The following is a 23,271-nucleotide window of genomic DNA, read 5'->3' on the forward strand; positions in this document are numbered from 1 at the left end:
GCTTTGTCTCTGAGCCTGGGACAGTTTGTCAGTAAAGCCTTTCCCAGTGCTTTTTTCATAAAACAGTTAGTGCATTTATGAATATATTTGTTAAATATGGTCTTAAGGATATGGCATTTTTGAATAGTAAAGGCAATGCTTACATATCCAAAATGGGCTGGCAAATTTATGTTTCGGGTACCTCTTTCTATTTTTCGTCACACTTTTTAACTCATAGTTTCCTTGAATGTGATGTTCTTTGAAGTGCACAGATTGTAAGCTCCTGCCTATGCAGGCTGTCTCCGTCTGGCAAGCCATTCACGTTGCACAGTACCACCCTTAGGGGTTGCACAGAAGGAGGCAATTTTGTTCAATTTCTGAGTGTGGTGTGGACAAAAAATGTAAAGCTCCAGCACTGTGGTCTGCCCATACATTGAAGACAATCATATAATAAGGATGAGACTAGATCAGTGGTTCTTAACGTGGGCGATAATGCCCCCCAGGGGGCGATTTCATTTTTCAGGGGGGCGGTAGAACGAAAAGGGGCGGCATGGGGGCGCTGGAGCAGAAGGGGGGCGGTAGGGGGCGCTGGAGCAAGCCAAACCTGTTAAGATGGCTGCAGCCTTTTTACAGTGTGCATGAATATATATTTTCCTCCAATCTTAATTTAGTTTCAGAGTTTTCTTCTTGAAATTTTTAGTTCCTGCATTGTGGTTTGTTTTTATGCCCTTTTTATATTTCTTTTTGCGTCTTAAAATTCGCTTGCAACTAAATCATTAAATGTTACTTTTTGGGGGCATTTCATTTTCTTGGAATTGACTTTTGTTTTCAGGGGTCATTGGATTTAAGTGTCATAAATAAATAAATAAATAAATAAATAAATAAATAAATAAATAAATAAATAAATAAATAAATAAATAAATAAATAAATAAATAAGAAAGAAAGAAAGAAAGAAAGAAAGAAAGAAAGAAAGAAAGAAAGAAAGAAAGAAAGAAAGAAAGAAATCATCACCGTGGGGAGGGGGCGATGATAACTTCCTCAATGGCTCAAGGGGGCGTTTCTTTCAAAAGGGTTAAGAACCACTGGACTAGATGATATATTTAGCATATTTTTAGAAGTTGCTTAATGAGCTCGAGTGATATTCAAGGGGAAGGACATCATTGATTTGTTACAGCATGTAATTTCTCTCACCTAACTAGCTTACACAGAGCATGCATTGCTTTGTGATTCATCACTGGAAGGTAAACATGGATGTACTTTCCAAAGCTGATTGCTCCGCACATATCTCTAAGGTCATTCCATTATGGCAGGGGATATACTCCTCTAGGCAGGAGAAAAGCTAAGTAAACAAGATGGGTACCATAGGGATATGAACAACAGAGTCCTGTGTCTTGCTAAAGGCTGACAAATTTATTATGACATATGTTTTCATGAACTATACCCTACATAATCAGATTACATGTTATTTTTTGCATCTTTGCTTTTGTGGAAATAGAGATATGAGGAAATGCACTTCCTCCATCTGCCTGTTATTCACATATTCCTGCAATCAATCAGTGGGTTTCAACATGATAAACAAACTGTAAAGCTAGTTCTAGAGGAATAGCTATGCTAATCTGTTAAGCAAACACAAAGGACAATAAGCTGAGAATGAGCTGCAGTTAGCAAGAAATACTAAGAACAACAACAAAACATTCTTCAGTTACATGCATAGCAAAAGACAGAGAAAAGAAACAGCGGCTCAGCTACTCAATGGGGATGGGAAAATGATAACAGACAACCAAGTCAGAAACACTCAATTCTTACTTTAGCTTAGTCTCCCCCCCCCAAAAAAAAAACACACACCAGTCTATCACCCTCCAAGCAACAGTGAAGTATAAATTAAGGGGGCAGGCTTGCAGCTTGAGACTGATAAACAAACTGGCAAGGAATGCCTTATTAATGTATTCTCAAAGTCTTTCATGGCTGGGATCCGATAGCTATCGTAGGTTTTTCAGGCTGTCTGGCCACGTTCTTGAAGTTTTTCTTCCTAACGTTTCACCAGTCTCTGTGGCCGGCATCTTCAGAGGGCAGGAGTCAGAACTCTGTGCTCTGATGCAGTTTGTGGGATAGTTGAATATTGATCAGCTGTGGGAACTATTTTCTGCTCCAGTATCTATTTATCACAAGGCAAATAGTAATGGTTATAAAGCCACACAAAGAGAGAGAGAGAGAGAGATAGACAGACAGACAGACAGACAGACAGACAGACACACAGAGAACATTTGGATGTTTTCTAATTTCAGCTGTATTGTAAGTATATGATCACCTGAAATCTTAAAGTTCACCACAGTATCTGTCAGAGGTTGGGGTTGTTATATATCATTGATTAATTCCCAGTTAATAGTTCCTTAACAGAGTTTTATCATTGCTACCTTCCAGTGGCTTTCCAAGGTCAACTGGAAATTTGAACCTATGTCTTCTGATGCTTAGTCAAATATTCTACCCACTACACTGACTTGTTATAAGTAAGAAATTCGAAGAATAAAAAGAGGAGGTAATACCCCAGTGGAGATGACATGATTCATACTGCAAGGTTCTCAGTGGCTTATACAAATATTTATTCTAACAAGCATGCTGTGTTTCCACCTGGCCTGTTCTGGTATCCACAAGTTAACTATACAGCAGGGACACAATGCCTCCTTCAACTTGAGGTCAACATGGCTACTTTTTCCTACATGCTTTCTGGTCCCATCCAGAGCACAACACTGACAGCAGCCAAGCCCTAACATAACTGCAGATAAGGATCAGCAGAATTGATACCAAGCATTTCTGAGATATGGAGAAGTTAAGAAATCTATTACAAAATCACCTTGAACCACCTACTATAGAATCCAGCAGAAAAAGTAACTGAGATCATCTGTATTCATTAGAGTATTGGGTTGCAAATTGGGAATCCAGGATCAGCCACAAGGATCAATAGGAGAACTCGGGCCGGCTGCTCTCTCCACCTAACCTACCTTAAAAGAGGATGTGAGAAATAAGCTCCAAGATGGAGAGGTAGGATATAAATAAACAAACTGAGAACCCTGAAACAAACATGATGTCAGTTTTGTCCCTCTAATTATGTGAGTGATATACAGTAATCACAATTGCTTACGTTCCCATCAATGTCAGGAATCCTATTAAAGATGCATTCACCTGCAGAGCATCTAATCTGCCAGATACTTTGGCAAAACGGAGTTGTCTCTCTAGAAGTGACAAAACAGATAGGAAACATACATTTTAAACAGTAAGATTCAAACATCAGTGGAAAGGTACTATGTACCCTCTCCTAACGTGGTAGGACTTGGAATCTTCCATATCTCAATATATAAATCAGGAACGGGACCCAGTGGCACACCCAGGTGCCAGCTAATCCCCATGTCTATTTCAAGACCTAAAAATAATTTCATCTACAACATCAAAGGTTCAGGCGTCTGCTCATCTTCTACTGTGACTGATACATGCCAACATTTGCCAGCTATGCCCCTGGACAGACAAACCAGTCTCTGTACAAAAGAAAAAAAATAAGGGACACCCAAATGAAATAAGAAAGGACATTTTTTTAAACACCCACACACCCACACATACCCCAGTGGGGGAACACTTCAGTTGGCAAGAATCTTCTGTCTTGGATATCACTGCAGCATTTCCAAATAAAAGAACTTGAAATTCAGATACATGACATGAAACTGCTGAACGAGAATTATCAAACGTATCCAGCAAATCATATAGCCTCTCCAAAGAGCCCAATGAGGACTGAGTATGTTCCATGACCCCAGAATGTTGTGTCCATTGGAAAGTAAGCATGAGAAAATGGGGTGGGAAAGGATTGAAGGCCCTGCTTGATATATTTATAACCTTCAGCCACCTACCCTAAACTAGTAACCTTCCTGATGTTTTGGATTGCACCTTCTACCAGTATTGGACATCTTAGTTAATTGTCAGCACTTAGGCAATTATGTATTTAAAATGCCTAAAAGCACCTCTTGTGTGTGCGCGTATATATGTGTGTAAAAACTGGCCTATATTATCTTGGTTGGAAGATAGGACATGGTTGAAAGCCACCAAAAGACAGGCATTCCTGCTAGAAACTGAGGGTTTGTGGGCTTTCAATTTGATTCAACTTATGTAATGTCCCTTTTTAAAGGGTCTTCTAAGTACTATAGCATACCCATTTACTGTTCCCTTCTTCTGGGAGTACTCAGGGATTTTGCACCTTGCCCAAGGCTACACAGGCTGGCTCTTCTCCTGGGAGGCACAGTGGGAACTCCCAGCCTCTAGCTCTATAGCCAGATAGTACTAAATCAGGGAGCTATCCAGCCAGATGAAGTGGAGGATACACAGCAATATTTTGTTGTCGATTCTAGTCTGTTGATTAAGTAGTTTCTGCCAAAGCAACCCTCAAATCATAATGGCTTATGCTGCAATAAACTAGCTTGTCTTCATTGGGGGCCTGTATTTCATGAAGTTCTTTTTCAGGGAAGAAAGATCCCATTTTAAGGTACAAACTCTCCCTCAACTGCTCACCTGCATGGAGGGTACCTTTTAAAAAGAAAAATCTAGGACAGAATATGAGGAATTAGGATACAAACTGGAAATGCTACATACCACAGGCCTGCACAATTTATGCCCCTACAAAGCTAAAATTTTTCACTCTACTGACATATGGAAGCAAAAAAAGAGGAAAATCTGAGAAGCTACCAACAATAATAGAACTACTATCAGCATCATTATTTGTAGGCCACATTTGCATTCAAAACACAGATGCAGAATTTGCATAAAAATAAAATGATAAATACAAATGGAAAACACAAAACAAAACAAGGAAACAGAAGCTTACAAAAACAATACAAAATGGCAGGAAGCTCTAACAGGAAGCCTTTTGGTTCCCAACAAAATAAGTGGCATATTGGAATCTCTCCCAGGGCCCCTTATCCTATAATCAAGCGGCCACAAAGGGCAAATACGTTGCTCTTCCCCTCACGGGCAGTTACAGTTGGTAAAAAGAGATGCTCCCTCAGAGATGCGTTTAGGACTATTGCTAAGTGCCTGACAGGCTACCATGCTTAGCTGTTGGGCTACACTCGACCTGATCTATGATTACACAAATGCTGAAGGCCTAAGGCATGGATGACAGAGGTGAGAAAGCATAACTGATTAGTTCATTATAGTATTGTCCATCCCTGATCCAGTTAAATACCACAACTGCCCTTAGGAGGAACAGATACATCTCTGTATCTCAGACATTCTGATTACCCTTAACGAAGGCAGCCGTTTCTTCTGGCACCGATCCGACGAGCCCTATAAGCAGCCCCCCAGCTCCTCTGCCCGGCTGGAAGGCGACCAACAACGGAGCTGACAGGCCAAGAGGGCCACAAGCCCAATCCATGCCTGGCTGAATGACTTTAAAGCCGCCGCCGCCGCCGCCATCCCCACCACCTACAGACAGAACCAGATTTCTCGCGAAACAGATTCCCCCAGGTTCCCAGGATACAGCCTCATCGACTCTCAATAAACACAGGTCACCACATGTAACCTCCGCACCACAGACCCAGGAGCCGATTTTAAGGTCCTTGTCTGGAAAACCAGTCGCGCTCCAGGCGGGAGGGAGAGGGTGGGGGGAGCGAGAGAGCAGCAAACCCAGCTCCGCTCCCTGGGGTCCCGGGTCCCCCGGGGTGAGAGGAAGGGAACCCCGTAATCCGATTTGCACCCACCCACCATCCACCGTGGCTGAAAGCCGGCTGGGGGCTGCTTGGAAGAGGGATAGCTCGTCATATCCTCCCGCAGCACCGGCTGCCCCTTCTCCGCGTCCAGCCTCGCCGCTTGCTTCCCTTGGGGGGGGGTACCAGCCGAGGCAGGCGAGCGAGAGCCGTCCGCCTGGCCCCAGCGCGCCTCGCCTCTGAACCTCAAGGACTTCCCCTCGTTCGTCTACAGTCCCTCCCCAGGGAGGAGGCGGCGAGGGGGGGGTCCCCCTCCGAGCTGGGCAGCCAATCGCAAGGCGGCGTTGGGTTTGCACCCGATCGACAAGAGCACCTCCACGCACTCGCGTCTTCAGAGCCGGGGTGGGCGATCGCGGCGGCCTCGGACGGAGGAGGAGGCGGAGGAGGCGGAGGCTGTTGCCGCGGGGCCATCGGGCGGACTTGCCTGTCGCGCGTGTCAGTAGGGGGCCGGGACTCCAGACCAAGCGCTCGGGCAACGCTGGTCCCCTGGGGGGGTCGTGGGTGGGTGGGTGGTTCTCGGGAAGCGCGTTTGCGGGCGACGGCGGCAGAGAGCCGGAGATTGCCTTCCGCCGCCACCGCCGCCGCCACCCCCCTCCCTGCGCCCGTGAGTTGACTTCGGCTGCGCCCGGAGAAGGAACGCGATCATGCCGAAGAGAAAGGTAACGGGAGTTTTTTTTCCCGTCATGCTTTTTTAGGCAAGCTCAGCTCTGGATAACCGTAGGACTGGGGAGGGGAAAAAATGAGAATAAAATGCGCCTTCTCTTCGTTCCCCCACCGATTGTGCAGCTGGAACGCCTCGGGGATAGGCGCCGTTTGCGGAGGCCGCGGGTCGTTCCTGATTTCGCAGAGCTGTGGTTTGCCGCCTTATTTATTATTATTATTATTATTATTATTATTATTATTATTATTATTATTATTATTATTATTATTATTATTATTATTATTATTATTATTATTATTATTATTATGCTTAACTGCCTGTTGCACAAAGGGACGAAGGGGTCGTCTGACCTCTCCCGATTGCCGTGTTTACTGTGGGTGTGGGCACGTCTATTGCATGCCTCCCTAATGTACTGACACGCATGCCAGGAATTTGAGGAGGCAGGAAAACATCCCTTGTGTTTGGGATTCGCTGCATTGCTCCCGAGACGCTCCTGAGCAGCCTTCTTGTGTGTGTGTGTGTGTTTCCTTCTCGAAATGCAATGGCCGCGCCTCTGCCCCCCCCCCCATCCCCGCACCCCTTGGGAAGAGTTTGCTTAACAAACTCCGACCAATAACCTCCTAAGCAAACTCGGTGTCAAGCGTGTAGCAACACAGGCACACACACGCGAGCGCGCGCACGGCGCCTCCTTCGCCCGCCCCGCCTCCCGCTTGCTGTCTTGGGGGCGAGGGCGGCTGCAAGGTAAGCATGGCGGGCCTGAGGGAGGACGAGAAGCGAAAAGCCATGCCGGAGCCAAACGACACCCTTCGCTTTGCCTGCCTTGTGACAGACCCGTATGTACCCAACTCCTGAGGCAGAATTGGGGCGGGAGGCTGAGCGCACGGGGCAGGCGGGGGGGGGGGAGGGGGCTTGGCCTGGGCCTTGTCCAGCACGGGGGGGGGGGGGTGTCTGTCGCTTACGAACTGCCTGGCCAGCGACGGCAGGGGAGTTCCTCGAGGCCACCGCTGTGGACCTCAGGGAGGAGCCTTGCACCCTTCAGATGGGACGGAGGACGAGGACGAGGGAGGGAGGGAAGGAAGGAAGGAGAAGCGGCGGCTGTCGCTGCCCTATTTCGGATGGCAGAGTTCCTAAACCAGAAGCTTCCTTTCTCTCCGTGCTTGGACCCCCCCCCCACCCGCAAATAACAAATTGGGGGGTGGTGAAGGGTATCATTCCCTCCTCCTCTTTACTTTCCCCCCTTAATTCTAGCCTCTCTGTACATTTGTGGTAGAAATCAGACAGTGACAGCGGAGAGTCTTGGCTCTCTCTTTAAAGCCTGGCAGGTTCACTTGGCCTAAGTTTTTATGGACTGCACCCCGCTTTAACACGTGGTATCTCGGCGGCGTGCCTCTTCTCAGCAAAAAGCAGAGTTGTCCATTGGCCGGAGTCAGGCTGTTGCCCTTACTTCCCGGCAGTCAGTCATCTGGAGATTTGGTAGCCTGTATCTAGGTGGACACAGTCAAGGGTTGTGATCCTTCCCCCAGCAATTGAGTCGCAGGGAGGCAATCATAAGGGCAATCAAACATATAAAATGTTGTTACTCCGAATGGAAATGCAATGTAACGTCTGATACTGTAGCAGGGTACGTGCTGAGAAGTCTTCAGGTCCACCAAATAAGGCTGAAGAAATGTAACAGCACAACTACAGTACTTATTACAGTATTCCTTTTTTTCTTCTCTTTATCCCATCCACAATGTTTGTTGAACATTAGATTGCAGGTTCTTTGGGGCAATACCCATCCTCTTGTCTTCCCATGTCAGGCATCATAAACATAGATTTTGTTGTTGTTTAGTTGTTAAGTTGTGTCCAACTCTTCGTGAGCCCATGGACCAGAGCACACCAGGCCCTCCTGTCTTCCACTGCCTCCCGGATGGTACTATACAAATAAGCAAATAAACTGTCCTGCTGTTTGTGACACGGTACTGAGTGTGGTGACAGATTAGAACTCAGGAGAACTGGGTTCAAATCTTCACTCATCCTTGGAAATTCATTGTAAGTGTGGAGCTGGTAAAGCCATTCCTTAAATATCTCACTTACCTTGAATGCCCTTTTAGAGCCACTATAAATTGGTTTCTGTTTTGACTTGACTGCACATAACAATTGTCTGTGATAAAAGTCCTGGTCCCTCCTTTTGGGGGGGGGGAGATTAAAAAGCTAATTGAAAAAAAATTGTGTGCTGCCTTTCAGAATATACTCCTCCAAGGCAATGTGCAATAAACATAAAAAAAAATTTCTCTCTCTTTCTGTCATGTACATAAGAACATGTACACTGATCAAAAGGGTAATAAGTTCAGAATAAAATGTTAAAAACAAATCACAGACATAGTCCCGGTAAAGACTTATAAGCTAAGATAACAAAGGGGGTCTTCAGTAGATGTAATTTTTCAAGTGCAGGCTGACATCAGAACAATCCCCATCATCATAGTCTCAAGGAGAGCCTCCCTGCAACCAAAAACAAAACCAGACCACTGTATTGATCCTTATCCACAAACCAGTTCTACCAAGTTTCCTTTTTTTTTCTCCAACAGGAACATGTGTATTTTTTTTTTAAGTGAATAGGCATCATCTGCTTGCACAGGACCCAGAATATTTTATATTACAACAGGGGTAGCCCACAAAACATATATTGATTCAGGGGAAATATCCTGTCCTCATTTGCTGTAACTTCTGCAGATAAGCTCAATGGGAACATGAAGACCTGAGATGGGGGTCAGAAGACCTTGTCAGTCCTAGTATCCCAGCACCTGGGTGCTTTGACCCCTTTGAGTGTTGGGTCCACCCCAACACTGCGCTTCAGGGTGTGCTGTAAGGAGGTCATGGTAGACACAACTTTTTCCCATTGTGCCCACCAGCCTAATAGCTTTTACAGGCAAGAAAGCCAGTCAGGCCTATTTTCAAGTTAATGCAGCAGCACCGGAGCAACCCACCCTATTGGCAAAGATCATTCTAGCAGATTATGATTCCCTGAATTACTCTCTTTCAGAAGTGTAAAACAGACTCTTCCTTGATGTTGCACTGAATACTGGAATTTGGATCATTCAAATAACAAATGCAAAGCACACATTTTACATGTTTCTTAAACAGTTTGGTTTCTGTGTCAGGTGTTATGACTGGTTATATATGAATAATAAGACAATATCTGGTTTGATAAGAAATCACACTTACTTCGGTTTCTGCAGTGTTTTGGAATTATATTCTGAGCCTGAGTCACTGCATGTGATGATACCATAAGCAATTTTAATATAATTTTCATGTTGCTCATATTTATTGATGTAATAATACAGATAGATCAAGAGATGGCTTAGTGTTGTGGATAAACTGGTGGACTCAAATTCAGGAGACTTGGGTTCAAATCCCTGTTTTGGTTGTGAAGTCTCACTTAGGGGTGTCCTTAGGAAACTACTTCCGAAATATTCCATATTCTATATATATTAGGGTCACTGTAGGTCAGATGCACATAAACACACATGATAGATGCCTCCCTGTATTGGTTGACTGTAAGCATTTGTTAATCATTCTTCAGCCCAGCAGCGCTCCCAAGTAGGTGAAATAATAAGCCCTCAGTATATTGCCAAACAATGCCTGGGTAACTCAGCATATTGGGTACCTGACTGCAGAGCCAGAGGTCAGGCGTTTGACTTCCCTACTGTGCCTTCTAGGAGAAAACCAAGCTGCACAGTCCCAGGGCACTGCTAGAAGAAGGGACTGGAAAACCACTTGTGAGTACTTTATACCAAGGAAAACCTAAGTTGGAAATGACTTGGTGCTACATGGTTGTTATTATATTGTCAGTCAAGAAGTACCAGATGCATACAATTTCTTGATGCCTCTTAGTTTGCTAACATATTTTTTTTTTGCATGCATGCTCCAACCTGAGTATAGAAATGCCAAATAGTTTTCATTTTAACTAGCAATTCCATACTGCTCATCTTCCTCGCATATATTGCATATATTGTAATATGTTAATGTTTGAGATACACAGTGTGGTGTACTGGATAGAGTGATGGACTAGTGAAACATGTTGACATAAGTAATCAGCTTAACACATAAAGTATGGAATGGGTGATTAGGGTTATAAAAGGAGGACTGAAACAGTTTAATTTGAACACAGTTAAATTTTTTATTTAATTTAGAGTACCTTTTAGACTTCATTAATCCACATCTTTGACTGTTTTCGTTCAGCAGGTTGTATAGCTCAGTGGTTTAGGTATCTCACTGTGGAACCAGAGGTTGGGAGTTCAATTCCTTACTGTGCCTCCTATGAGAAAAGCCAGCTGGTGCCACTTCTGAGTACTTGCTACCTAGAAAACTTTGGAAAGGGTGCCATATGTCAGGAACACAATTATTTATTATTTGCTTGTTTTAGCTCTTCCCTTATATTAATATGTCATTTGAGCTGTTGGATCCCTGTTACCTTCTTGTAGAGATTTGACACAAGGATCAACTTTAATGGTGCTGCTCTGTTGCCTGTAAGAGTATTAAATATGACCATGGCCATAGTCCCTACATGTGCATAGAGTAAAATTAGGGAGGAAAGTGTTTAAAAACTTGTTTTCCTGATGTGTTCAGTCTGGTACCACGTTCTGTGTAATGTAGGCAGGAGAAACAACAAAACTAAATTTCACTTTAAGAGATCTCTGGCCTGTTGTTACATGCGAGCCAGGAAAAATGGTTTAAAAGAAACACTTTTATCAGTTGTTGTTTTGATGGTTCATTTAACAAACTAGAGTTTATATTAAATCACAATTCTTGGTTTGGTGTAACAACAAGCTAGGAATCTTTTAAAGTCGGCTTGTTCCTCTTCCTGGCCAGAAGAGTAGGAGAAGGACTATACTTGGCAAAGTGTCCTTTCTTCCCATGAACATAATGTGAAACAGTGATTCATGTGATGTTTGAGTGCTGCCAAGAAATGCAGGTCTGCAGCTTCTCCTGAGCCAAACAAGTTTCAGGTGCTCTCTGGTCCTTAACTTCATCAGTTTTTACAATAAGGAACCTGACAGGGAAGAGAAAAAGTAAAGAAAGACTGTTTCTGAACGTCTAGGACACAGATCTTTTGGACTGCATTTGCCAGAATTTCTGGGCATTATCGTCTCCCAAAAAGTAATTTTTCCAAATTTTGTTCAGGATCTTCAGATGCAAACACTGATTTGATATGCTGTGTGCAACTGTAAGAGAAAATGATTCCGCATAGAAATTAGATAGGTTCTTAGTAATTCAGTAACTCAAAAGTCTGGCTTGATTCTTTCTGAATAAGCCACAATCATAAGGCAACAACAAACCATGTCTTATGACTAACTTGTTTGGGGAGTCAGAACACTATGCTCAGATATTCCGATACAAACCAGAGATAGAGAATTGGTTTGTTTAGCCACCTGTTTAGTTACTTTTACTTGCAGGACAAACCAAACGGATCTGAGGGAGTGATATATATCAACAGTTGGCTTGATCATGAGAAGAGAGGATTCCCTAGAACCCTGGCATCCAGATTACTCCATCTGGATGTTATTATACATCATGGCAGATCACCGTGGGTATGCCTGAAATCTTTAGAACAGATATCAGAGATCTAGCAACACAGAAGTTAATGGAAATCATTGTTTTAACTGTTTTTATGTATGATTCTGATGTGAGCTGCCCTGAGTAGACGCAGTCTAGAAGGGCAGGATAAAAATCTAATAATAAATAAAATTAAAAAATTAATTTTACTTCTGAGTAATCATGCACAGGCAAAAAACTGTATATTGGAACCGGAAAAATACTTGAAACTCATGACATTAAACTTTATGGCAGCTTGCTGCTTTAGACCCTTGAAATTTATTTTATTTTACTTATTCTGAGCTCCATGAATATCCACCGGCATACATATCAGTATCTGTGGTCCACTTATGTCACAGAAGTTCTGGAGTTCTGCTGCACACAGTCCATCCCAATACGCTGTATGGTTTGTGTTGCTGGAGGCAACTCATGGTATGTAACATTTCTTTGAGTGTGACTTGTTGCTGATTCTTGGGCTGTTCTATGTTTTTTGGACTTGCATTGAAATCTTGGTACATTGAAATCTTTTGCTTTCAGCTGTTAGATCCTTAAGGCTGCATTTCTTCCTTACTTGACCTCTTAAGTGCTTTCTTCAGGGTAAATGTGCAGAAGATTCAGCTGTCAGTGTATTAGGAATTAGTGCCTATTTCATTCTCATTTCAGGAAAGTGTCACTTCATGATACTGACAGTACCCTCTTAAGAGTTAGAAAATTATAATTCTTCCTCCGATGCATATTTTTAAAACATAAATCCTCTCGTGTTTTCTTGTGTTATCTTTCATTGCATATTTAGTGGAAGCTTCACATTGCTCTGGAATAAGGATTTAATGTGCTACATATGGTTAGTAGCATAGAGATGGTGGCTGTGACCAGAAGTTCTGGAGTTGCTGGATTAGGGTGCAAAATATGAAAGGCTGCAATCCTGAGAGTTGCTTCAGTTAATCTAAATGTTGGTACAGGATTTTTCTCTTAAGAAAACAAACCAGCAAACCAACAGCAGCTTTGGCCAATGTGAATTGTCAAATATTAGGCATTCTTTAAATGACTGGGCCCACTCCACTTAAATGAAGGGCAGACAGTCATAAGGATTAACTCACATTCTGTTGCCTTCACTGATATTTAGATATAGCTAATTTTAGCTAAAGGAGGACCTGGCTGTAGCAGCTTTCTGTGGCCTCCTATATAGTCCATAGATAATAATAATCATGTGCCGTCAAGTCCGTTCTGACTTATGGTGACATTTTTCGGGGTTAGAAAATACTCAGAAGTGGTTTACCCTTCCCTTTCTCTGGGGGCATCCTTGGACTGTGCAGCTTGCCCATGGCTACATAGGCCGGCACTACTTGCAGGAGGCATAATAATGGGGAACTAAACTCCCAAACCTTAGTAGGCATTATTTTAATTCTGGTTAAGTAACTACTGCAAATGAAGATATAGAGTAGGTCTAGTGTAATGGCTAGCAGCAGACTTGGATTAGGGAGACCATGGTTCAAATCTCTAATTATCCATGAATTTCACTCTGTAACATTGGGTCAGTTGCACACTCTCTTTTTTATGCACTCACTTACTCTCACGCTGATGAGTTTTATAGGTTTGTTGTGAGGATAAAACATGAAGGAGCTAGGAGTCATTAGGCTGCCTTGAGCTCTTTGAAGGAAAGATGGGGTATCAGTGTAAATAACCACTGAGTAAAAGTGTTGTCTTCCAAATGATGTCAGACTGCAACTACCATCAACTCTAAAGCAATCGGATTTGGAGTCCAACAACATTGGGAGGATTTATCTTTCTCCCCTAATGCAAGTAATAATTAATTGTCAAGGTTGACATGTAGATATTTAAAGGTCCCGGTATAGTGTTCTCTGAAGCTTTCATGGACCCCTGTCTCCCTGAAAATAAGACCTAACCTGAAAATAAGCCCTAGTATGATTTTTCAGGATGCTTGTAATATAAGCCCTACCACAGAAATAAGCCCCAGTTAAGTGAAACCCCACCCTCCACCATTGTGCAGCAACCAGAAGAAGATGACATGACTGTTAAAATAAAGCATCCCCTGAAAATAAGCCCTACTGTGTCTTTTGGAGCAAAAATTAATATAAGACCCTGTCTTATTTTCGGGGAAACTCGGTATGTATTTTTCAGAAGCTCTGTCTATACTAAGAAAAAAAGCCTACTGTCTAAAATTTCTTGTACCTGCAGAATTGTATGCTCTCTCTCTCTCTCTGTGTGTGTCTCTCTCTTTCAAAAAAGACACCTTGAGGTTTCACTAACTGGGACCTCTGAAAGTAGCAGAGAGCAACAATGAACATACCAGCACACCAAAGCAGATCACCATTAATTTTATAAATATAAAATATTTTGTTATAAGATTCCCCATCCCACAGTGGAACCCAAAAGTACAATTTCAGTAAATTGCTTCTTTAAAACAAACAAACAAACAAACAACAACACACGTATGCTTTACTTGACATGCTAAGAATTAATACAAATATCTGGGCAACACATTTTAGAAATAGAAAGCAGAAATTTTCTACCCACCACCACTGTGGGGGGGGGGGAACTCCAGCCCCCAGGCCTAATCTTGCCAGCCAAGGATCTGGGTCAAGCCTGTGAAGTGTTTGTAGTCACCTCTCTAACTGGGAAGTGTCTGACCAGAGATAGGATTGATTTCTCTTCCCACTCACTCAGCCAGGGTTGGTAGTAACAGGTTAGAATGGCCATTGATCTTGATCAGTGTGACTCTTCAGAGCCTTGGTTTGGGAAGGCTTGTTTTTTGTGTGAGAAGTTGAGATAGAGTGTATGTCACAAATCCAATCACACACGACACTGGAATATACCACGCAATTCGTCTGGATTCAGATTGGCTTAGAATTGGGAAACATAATGACACACTGTCAAAAATTTTGCAAAGCAATTTGGTGATTGCCAGTTTTTAAAGGGCTTTTTAAAATACAGTAGCTTTTCCACCATAATTCAATCACCTTCATATTTTCATGTTAGCACCTATGATTAAACAGGTTCTATATCTGTTATATTATCTTGCTGTCTCTTTATTAATGTGTGTTGTTAAAAGTATATACCATGTTTCCACGAAAATAAGACAGGGTCTTATATTAATTTTTGCTCAAAAAATGCAGTAGGGCTTATTTTTACGGGATGTTTTATTTTGTTCATATACAACAGTCTACATGTATTCAAATACAGTCATGTCATCTTCTGGTTGCTGCATAATGCTGCACAGTGGTGGAGGTTGGGGTTTCACTTAACCAGGGCTTATTTTGGGGGTAGGGCTTATATTACAAGCATCCTGAAAAATCACACTAGGGCTAATTTTCAGGTTAGATCTTATTTTCGGGGAAATGGGGTATAGTATACTGTATATTGAACTGAAAACATTACTTTTTTGGAGAATAACTTTTGGAATCCTACTAGTTTCACTTGGGAGATGTTCTGGGAGCTGAAGTACAAAAAAAAAGTGGATTTCATATTTATGGATACATATGGGACCTTACTGTGGCTGCCCAGCATATTCTGGAGCTTATCAAAACTGAGTGGTTTACTTTTGGCAAGAGCCTTACCCAACTCCAGTACATATGCCTGAAGCCCTCCCTCTGATTCCCTCTCATTTCTTTTTGTTCTGATTAGGCACATTATATTGGAATTCTTCCTCACCTTAGCCAACTCTTGATCTTGCTGAGGTTCTCTTTTTCCCCCCAAAAGGAATCAGGATTCTGTTCTAGGAACGATCCTCAGGCAGACATGAAAATTCTCCATCACCTTTGCAGACTACTTTGTTATTGCTTGATGTAAGTATGTGTGTGCAGGCCCACACATTTATTTCGAACATGAACACTATTCTCTCGACCAAAGTAGCATCTTTCCCGGGTTTTAAATGAAAGGGCTTGTTTGTTTGCTACTTTCAGTCTTCTGAAATGTAAAATGTATCTTTAACAAAAGGGGTTGTCTAATCTATTTGAGAAAGTAACTTTGATTAGATGGTAATTTAAGAGCCATTTAAATTTTTGCAGTCATGAAGGAAAGAAGACAAACAAAGAAAAAACTATATATAGATAGATAGTTCTTAGAAACATAGAGGGGCAGAAGTCCAAAATATTTTCTTAAATTCTGCAGCTCTTTCTTTCTGCTGAAGGAGAAGCAAATAGTCAAGTATGCACCAGTCACCTTTTTAAAAAATCATTTCTCCAGAGAGCTAGTGTTTCCAAGGTTTTGCTAAGCTATTGGCCTGGTTTGGGAATATTTTCCCCTTCAGTCAGCAGTAATGGTAATTGAAGCAGTTAATAAGACAAGGCTTATCAATACATTTTGTCTCAACACTAGCTCATAGCAACTTGGCATTTAAATTCAGGAGATTCTGCAAAAGAATAATTTACAATTAGATAAGACTGTCTTTGAGAATCTAATTTCACCCTTCACCTCCTTCTACTCATGCCCCTTGATGCTGGGCAACTGCACCAAATATTTTCCACAATGTAAGAATTAACCATAGCTTAAGAAGCTTTTGTCGTTATTGTGAAGGCTTTCAGTAAAGAAAATACTGTGGGTTGTATCCAGCTTTTTTTATGCTGGAAGATCCCATCCCCTGAGCAAAGTTTTGCTCAGAACGCTTGTGCTGGCAGAAAGAGGTGGGGGAGGTGATAACTCATTTCTTCTGCCCTCCTCAGTGGTAATCAAAGCAGTTGCCCTTTGCAACCCCAAATCCCACTCCCACCAGTGTTCAGGAGTCTCCCCAACTGGGAGGGATGGGATTGCAGAGAAAAAGGAGGTCAATGAAAAAATAATCAGCAGGAAGGAGATTCTGCACCCGTTCCCATGCATTTTGTAATGTAAGACTCTCTAATGTATTCAACAGATTTAAAAAGAAACAATCTTTAGATCAGAAATCATGGAGAGACCTGGCTTATGGAATCGCCAAGGGTTGGATACATCTCAATGGATAATTTGATTCAAATCTTTAGAATTTTGGAAATCAATTATGCACGATGGCTTTTTACCATACATTTTATTTGCTCCATTGTCTCTTTCAAGATACAGTGGTGCCTCGCTAGACAGTTACCCCACATGACCGTTTTTTCACTAGACATTGACTTTTTGCGATCGCTATAGCCATTTGCAAAACAGTGATTCCTATGGGGGAATTTCGCTGGACAGTGTTTGGTCCCTGCTTTGCAAACCGACTTTTGCTCGACGACGATTTTGACAGCTCCCTCCGCACTCGCAAAACCAGTGTTTTCGGGACCTAAGCTTCGCAAGACAGCGATTTAAACAGCTGATAGGCAGTTCGCAAAGCGGCTTTCCTATGGCCAATCTTCGCTAGACAACAACGATTCTTCACCATTGGAACGCATTAAACAGGTTTCAATGCATTCCAATAGGGAAATGCTTTTCACTAGACACTGATGTCGCTAAACAGCGATTTCAGTGGAACGGATTATCATCGTCTAGTGAGGCACCACTGTATTCAATAGGTTAATATGGTCAGACCGAGACAGTGTAAAGGGAGATAGCTGAAAAATAACATTTGGATAATATGGATTCCATGTGAGAAAGTTAAAAAGAAATCTTGATGGAAACGTGAGACTGGAGTCTGTGACACCATTCTGAAGCATGCTTACCCAGAGTGGAGTTGGAATATTTCAAGGATAAGAGTTGGCTCTGTGATGGCGACTCTATCATTTTCAGATTCAGCCCAAGAGGCTCATTGTGGTATAGTCTTTGACTGTGACTGGGTATAGAGTCAGGTCAGATTCTCCCCTCATCCATAATTCACATTCATGATGGCCTTCAACAACTACAGCATATTTTTTTCTTTGAAAAAGAACTGAAAAGATGGCTATAGGGACAAAAATGTGTGCTGTCTTAAGTGTCTTGGGTTAGATTTTGGAGGAATTTAAATAAAATGACAACAAAAACTCTTCTGGCACCATAAATACTAAAGACTAAAACCAGTTAAAGTGTACCCATTACATCAGTGGGATTTACATAAGTGGTGACTTGACAGATCTCATTTATTTAGTGGACTTCCTCTAATTCAGACTAACAATTCAGTTTAGTTCTGACAAGTTTTATCTAAAACAAGCCTTTATAGCCTGGAGCCCACTTTTATCAGACGCATAGAGTGTTGACTAAATTGGCAGATATTTATGTACATAATAAGGGAAAGGGCTATGTGGTGGAATAGAAATACAATACATACAAACATTGATTATCTTAGCAGCAGTTGTTCTAACAGTAGTTGAGAAGTGACAAAGATCTTCCAATTTAGATAAACAGATTAATGAATGCATGGTGATAAACAAATCTTTATCCACATGTATGTGATACAATTTAACTATCTCTTATGGCTGGGGAATTATAACAGAAAGTGTAATGAGAACAAACATACAGAAATTAAAGGCAGTTAAAATTGCCTGAACGGCAATAATTAATCAAGCAAACTTTAGGTAGTAATATCTTTGCATAGATAAGCTGATGAATACCTATAGTAAGTTATAAAGGCTTTGCTTGTTTCAAGCCAAAGAGGATAGAATTCTAGATGAATATTTGTTTAGTTATTTGTGGTATAGATCAGAAGTTCTTATGCCCATCTTAAAAGTGAGTGCTTATGACCATCTTAAAAGTGAGAAGCAATTACTGCTTCCTGGTAATTGAAATGCTTTCACATGTACCACATTTACCTTTTGGCTTGTCAAAGGCCACTTTTAGGAACCAGTGCACAGTGTGCAATATCCAAGCTTGTATGGTCCAAAGACAGTTTGCACAAGAGAGCTTTCCCTTTTTCGTGTACCTTATGGAAATCCTCTCCAGATAGTCCAGGGGGCCTACTAAATATTATAGCCTATACTGTATATTAAAAGGTGCGGAATTGCCATTCCTCACTTAGTCACATGAGACATAGCCCACAATGTTCAGTAGGTTCCCCTCACAGTATTTTGGGAATGCTTTTGGGCCAAGGGAACACAGAAAGCAGAGAGAGCCTTTAAGGCAGTGTGTGAAGGGGCAGGCAAAATTCATTGCATAAGCTTGGCTTCCATTGCCTTAACATGGAACATGTTCCATACTATGGAACATTGGCTCCTAGAATGCTTATGGTAGGACAGAAAAATATTCCAGATGTCTTTTCCAAAATGCCTAGAAATGAGAAGCTGGTGCCTGTGAATTTGATTTGTTTTTCAGCCTGGTGGAAAACTGACACATAATAATTTTCCAGATCTGGGACTCTACTGAGTTCCTTTTTCAAAAGGTTTTGCTTTTATTTACTTCCTACCAGCCCTTAAACAAGTAAGAATGAAAGACTGGAAGTGTGGAAATAATTAATTTTCCCTCTTATATTCTTTATTCCTATTTTGAGATTTTATATTTCAGACTGCAGACATATTAAGCTCCAAAGTGTTTAAAAAACTGGCCAAAATACACCTGTGCAATAGGAATGATGTCATCAATAGTAGCAAATTGCTGCTGATTAAAGATGTCCTCCCCCCCCAACTTCGGGGCATGTCTGGCTTGCACATAACGAAACAAAGTCATGTGCACCCTGAAAGTGAAAAGGAAAATCTTTAATCAGTGGAAAATCTTTAATCTGCTGCTAAAAATCCTGTCTATAGTAATTTTTTATGACAAAGTTATAATTTGAAGAATAGTTTGAAATTTAGGATTTCAGTAATCTATTCTGCTTTTCTCCTATATTTCAGTTCTGTGCTAGACTGTTGTGATGAAACAGAGTACAGATAGCAAAAACTGGTTTTAGACTTTTAAAACATTTCTTTCAAATATTTTAGCATGGTGTAGCACACACTTGTCTTTTATAAGAAAACAACAACTGGACACCTGGAATTCACAATGAACATCAGGAACTTAAAAAAATATTTTATTGTATTTTTTCTACTTTTCTATCCGTTGCAGCCAGAGTGATTTATTACAATATGTTCCATTCATTTAATCTTGTCATATACTCTCTAACATAATATTAATCAAGAACTTTTGGTAAAATACTGAAAGTGGGCAAAACTTAACACCATAATTATGGATTGAAGAGAGCCAGGAAGAATTGTGTATGCTGCTTAGTTGAAGTAAACTCCACTGAGCAGGATGAAATTTACACCTGAGTAAGCCTGCCTAGATCAGGCTATGCCCATCTTATTTTATGACTTCACTAATAAGATACGTTGTTTGATTTTAATTATTGCATGCTTGCTCAGGTTGAGTAATCAGGCAATGAAAAATCAACTGTCATATATACATGCTTCAAAACTATTGCTCCCTCAGCTCCCTTCTCAAAATGCATCTATTGATTACTTTTCTAATTATTTCTCTCTTCAGTTCCATTTCATAGTGACTTGTAAAATAAACTGGAAGACTGTACATGTATAATTGAATGCTTGTTCCACTTAAAGCTGCTGCTGAGTCTTTTCGGATGCCATTTTAATTTCAATTTTCCCTGATGGCAAACACATTTCAGAGCTTGGAGCGTATCACTTTTAAAGAATGATGTACTCACGTTCTGGGGTTGGAGCTTATAACAGGAATCATCATTGAATTTGCTTTGTTCAGACCTTCAGCGCTCTGTGTAAATGAGGTACAAGCCTATCACTGATTTATTTACTTGTCTAAAATGGTTTGTCAACAGGGTGTTGGGGGAGTGGTGGTTGACATGGTGACTACCAGGCTAAGTCAGGTGCTGGTTGAATTTGAAAAAAAAACACGTTTTTTTCTTAACTTATTTTGGCCTTTTCATCTTATTTTGCCTTAGTGGTTTTGTAAATAATAGTGAAGTCTATGGTGAGAGGAAGAGAAGCATCTGGTTTACCTACAGGTTTCTGCATCCTTTAGATTAAGTCTCAGGGGTCATTTTTGTATCTTTGCTGTAAAAGTCACTGTTTCATTTTCTAACAGCCTTTGAGCATTCCCAGTTAACCAGCGGGGTTACTTGGGGAAGCAAGAATAATCTCTTTCATCTTAAAAGCCATCCAACCCAGCATTTCTGTAGAAACTTTGATGCTTGCCACCGTACAGATTCAGCACTGGGAACTCCGTGGACTTTTATTCTTTTATTTATTTATTTCATTTATTTATTTATTTAACTTATATGCCGCCCACACTACCCGAAGGTCTCTGTGGGCTTACAGCATTTAAAATACAATAAAAAGGCAAAATAAAAGGGCAAAATAATTAAAATGCAATTACAGTGGTGCCTCGTATAACGAGTGCCTCGTATAACGAGGAATCCACATAACGATGCCTTTTTTGCGATCGTTTTTGCGATCGCATACCGATGTTGCCTATGGGGAAAAATCGCTTTGCGATGTTTTCCCCGTAGGCACCATTTGCCGGCTGAACAAGCAGGCGTTCGCTCGGGAGGAGGTGGGGGAATCTTCCCACCTCCTCCTGCCCGATCGCCGGCCTGTCAGCCGGCTGAAAACCCGGCGTTCGCTCGGGAGGAGGTGGGCGAAGCTTCCCACCTCCTCCTGCCCGATCGCCAGCCTGTCAGCCGGCTGAAAACCCGGCGTTCGCTCGGGAGGAGGTGGGCGAAGCTTCCCACCTCCTCCTGCCCGATCGCCGGCCTCTTAGCCGGCTGAAGTCCGGCTATGCTTCCGACCCTCCCCCCACGGCTTGGATCCAAGCCATGGGGGGAGGCTGGGAGCGGACTATTCGGCAGTCACCGAGGCTCGGATCTGAGCCGCGGCGGCTGCCGAACAGTCCGGCTATGCTTCCGACCCTCCCCCCACGGCTTGGATCCGAGCCGCGGGGGGAGGGTGGTGGGATTCGGATGCCTTTCATGCATCCCGGGCTTGGATCCCACCCGCCACCGGTTACCCATGGTTTGGGTAACCGGCAGGGGGTGAGATCCAAGCCCGGGATGCCTGAAAGGCATCCAGACCCCCCCACTCTCCCCCCGCAGCTTGGATCCGAGCTGCGGCGGCTACCCCAGCCATGGCCGGACTCTAGGGAGTCCAGCCATGGCTGAGGTAGCCGCCGCAGGTCAGATCCAAGCCGCGGCGGGAGGGAGAAAACCGGATAATCCGTTCCTATTAGAACGGATTATCCGGTTTTCAATGCATCTCTATGGGAAAACTCGTTTCACTTAACGATGTTTTCCCATAGCGATGTTTTTTTAGAACAAATTAACCTCGCTATGCGAGGCACCACTGTATTTTAAAAATTTTAGGTTATGTCTGAATGCAATCTTGTAAATCTGCTATTTTGTTCCATCTGATGTTATTTTAGTTCCATGTGTAAATGCAAGGGAATTACCCGTACAGTCGTGCCCCGCTTGACGATGACCCCACTTGATGACAAAATCACTGTACGATGACTTTTTTGCGATTGCTATAGTAATCACAAAGCAATGTTTCTATGGGGTTTTTTCGCTTGATGTCGATTTGGTCCCTGCTTCAGAACCGTTTTCTCGCTTGACGATGATTTTCCAGGCTTTGTAAAATGGCTTCCCTTCACAAAATGGACACCTTCCCTTCGCAAAATGGGTGTCTTCCGGACGGAAGCTTCGCATTACAGTGAATTAGAACAGCTGATCGGCGGTTCTCTATGGGCGATCTTTGCAAAACGAGCAGGTATTTCCCCCACTGGAACGCATTAACCAGTTTTCAATGCATTGCAGTGGGTTTTTTACTTTCGCTTGACGACGATTTTGCTGTACAGCAGTTTTGCTGGAACGCATTATCGTCATCAAGCGGGGCACCACTGTATAGCCTTTATATTTTTTTCCTCTGTTCTTATCTGGTACTGAATGAAGTTTAAATACATTTTCCAATTTCATCCCATTACTTGCTTAGGACTAGCCAACACAGTTGATGTATTTGGGAATGCCACTAAAAGATTTAGCAAGTCATTTTTATTATATCAATTTGTTGTTAAATCTAAATAGAAAATTGTGAAAGCATGGAAAATAATTAGTTATTTTATAAGGAATAAAACTGCTTTTATTATAGGTTTAATCTAGCCTTAGGGATATTTTTAAAATTAGTAAGGTCAAATAGGCTGTGCCTGGTTGAAATTTGTATATTAGAAACAGTGGAGTCTATGACTACACGATGCACTCACAGCTACTTTACACATCTCTCTAGAAACTAACCAGTAGATTCTATAGCTGTTTGCACAAAGGATATAGAAAAATGGACTCAGAAAAAATATTTGAAGCATTGGAATGAAAGCTAGTGAACACTGTCTGTTTTGGAAAGACAGTGTGATTTAGGGGCATTTTCCTATTTTTGTCCAGTATGTACAATATATCTACCCTAACTAAGTAGAATATAATGTAACTGATTCAATTGTATTATTTC

General features: G+C 42.0%; 1 protein-coding gene and 2 long non-coding RNA genes across 3 annotated transcripts in view; 2 read left to right on the forward strand and 1 right to left on the reverse strand.

Annotated features, from left to right (window-relative positions):
* Positions 1 to 1,997: 1,997 nt before the first annotated feature.
* On the reverse strand, positions 1,998 to 5,819 carry LOC140707005 (uncharacterized). Its single transcript, XR_013541799.1, has 3 exons — positions 5,723 to 5,819; positions 3,120 to 3,210; positions 1,998 to 2,135 (listed from the first exon to the last, which is right to left on the reverse strand). It is a non-coding gene; the product is annotated as an uncharacterized LOC140707005 (long non-coding RNA).
* The window catches only part of HMGN3 (high mobility group nucleosomal binding domain 3), a 34,290-nt gene continuing 16,814 nt past the window's right edge, over positions 5,796 to 23,271 (forward strand). Inside the window, exon 1 of the mRNA XM_020806156.3 lies at positions 5,796 to 6,383. Within this exon, the coding sequence (XP_020661815.1) occupies positions 6,369 to 6,383 (15 nt within the window). The 5' untranslated portion in view covers positions 5,796 to 6,368. The remainder of the gene's footprint in view (positions 6,384 to 23,271) is intronic.
* Positions 15,600 to 22,542, forward strand: LOC144586775 (uncharacterized). The gene is made up of 3 exons (XR_013541803.1): positions 15,600 to 15,762; positions 20,433 to 20,549; positions 22,402 to 22,542. It is a non-coding gene; the product is annotated as an uncharacterized LOC144586775 (long non-coding RNA).

The sequence above is a fragment of the Pogona vitticeps genome, chromosome 1 (assembly GCF_051106095.1).
Source record: "Pogona vitticeps strain Pit_001003342236 chromosome 1, PviZW2.1, whole genome shotgun sequence".
NCBI classification, from domain to species: Eukaryota; Metazoa; Chordata; class Lepidosauria; order Squamata; family Agamidae; genus Pogona; species Pogona vitticeps.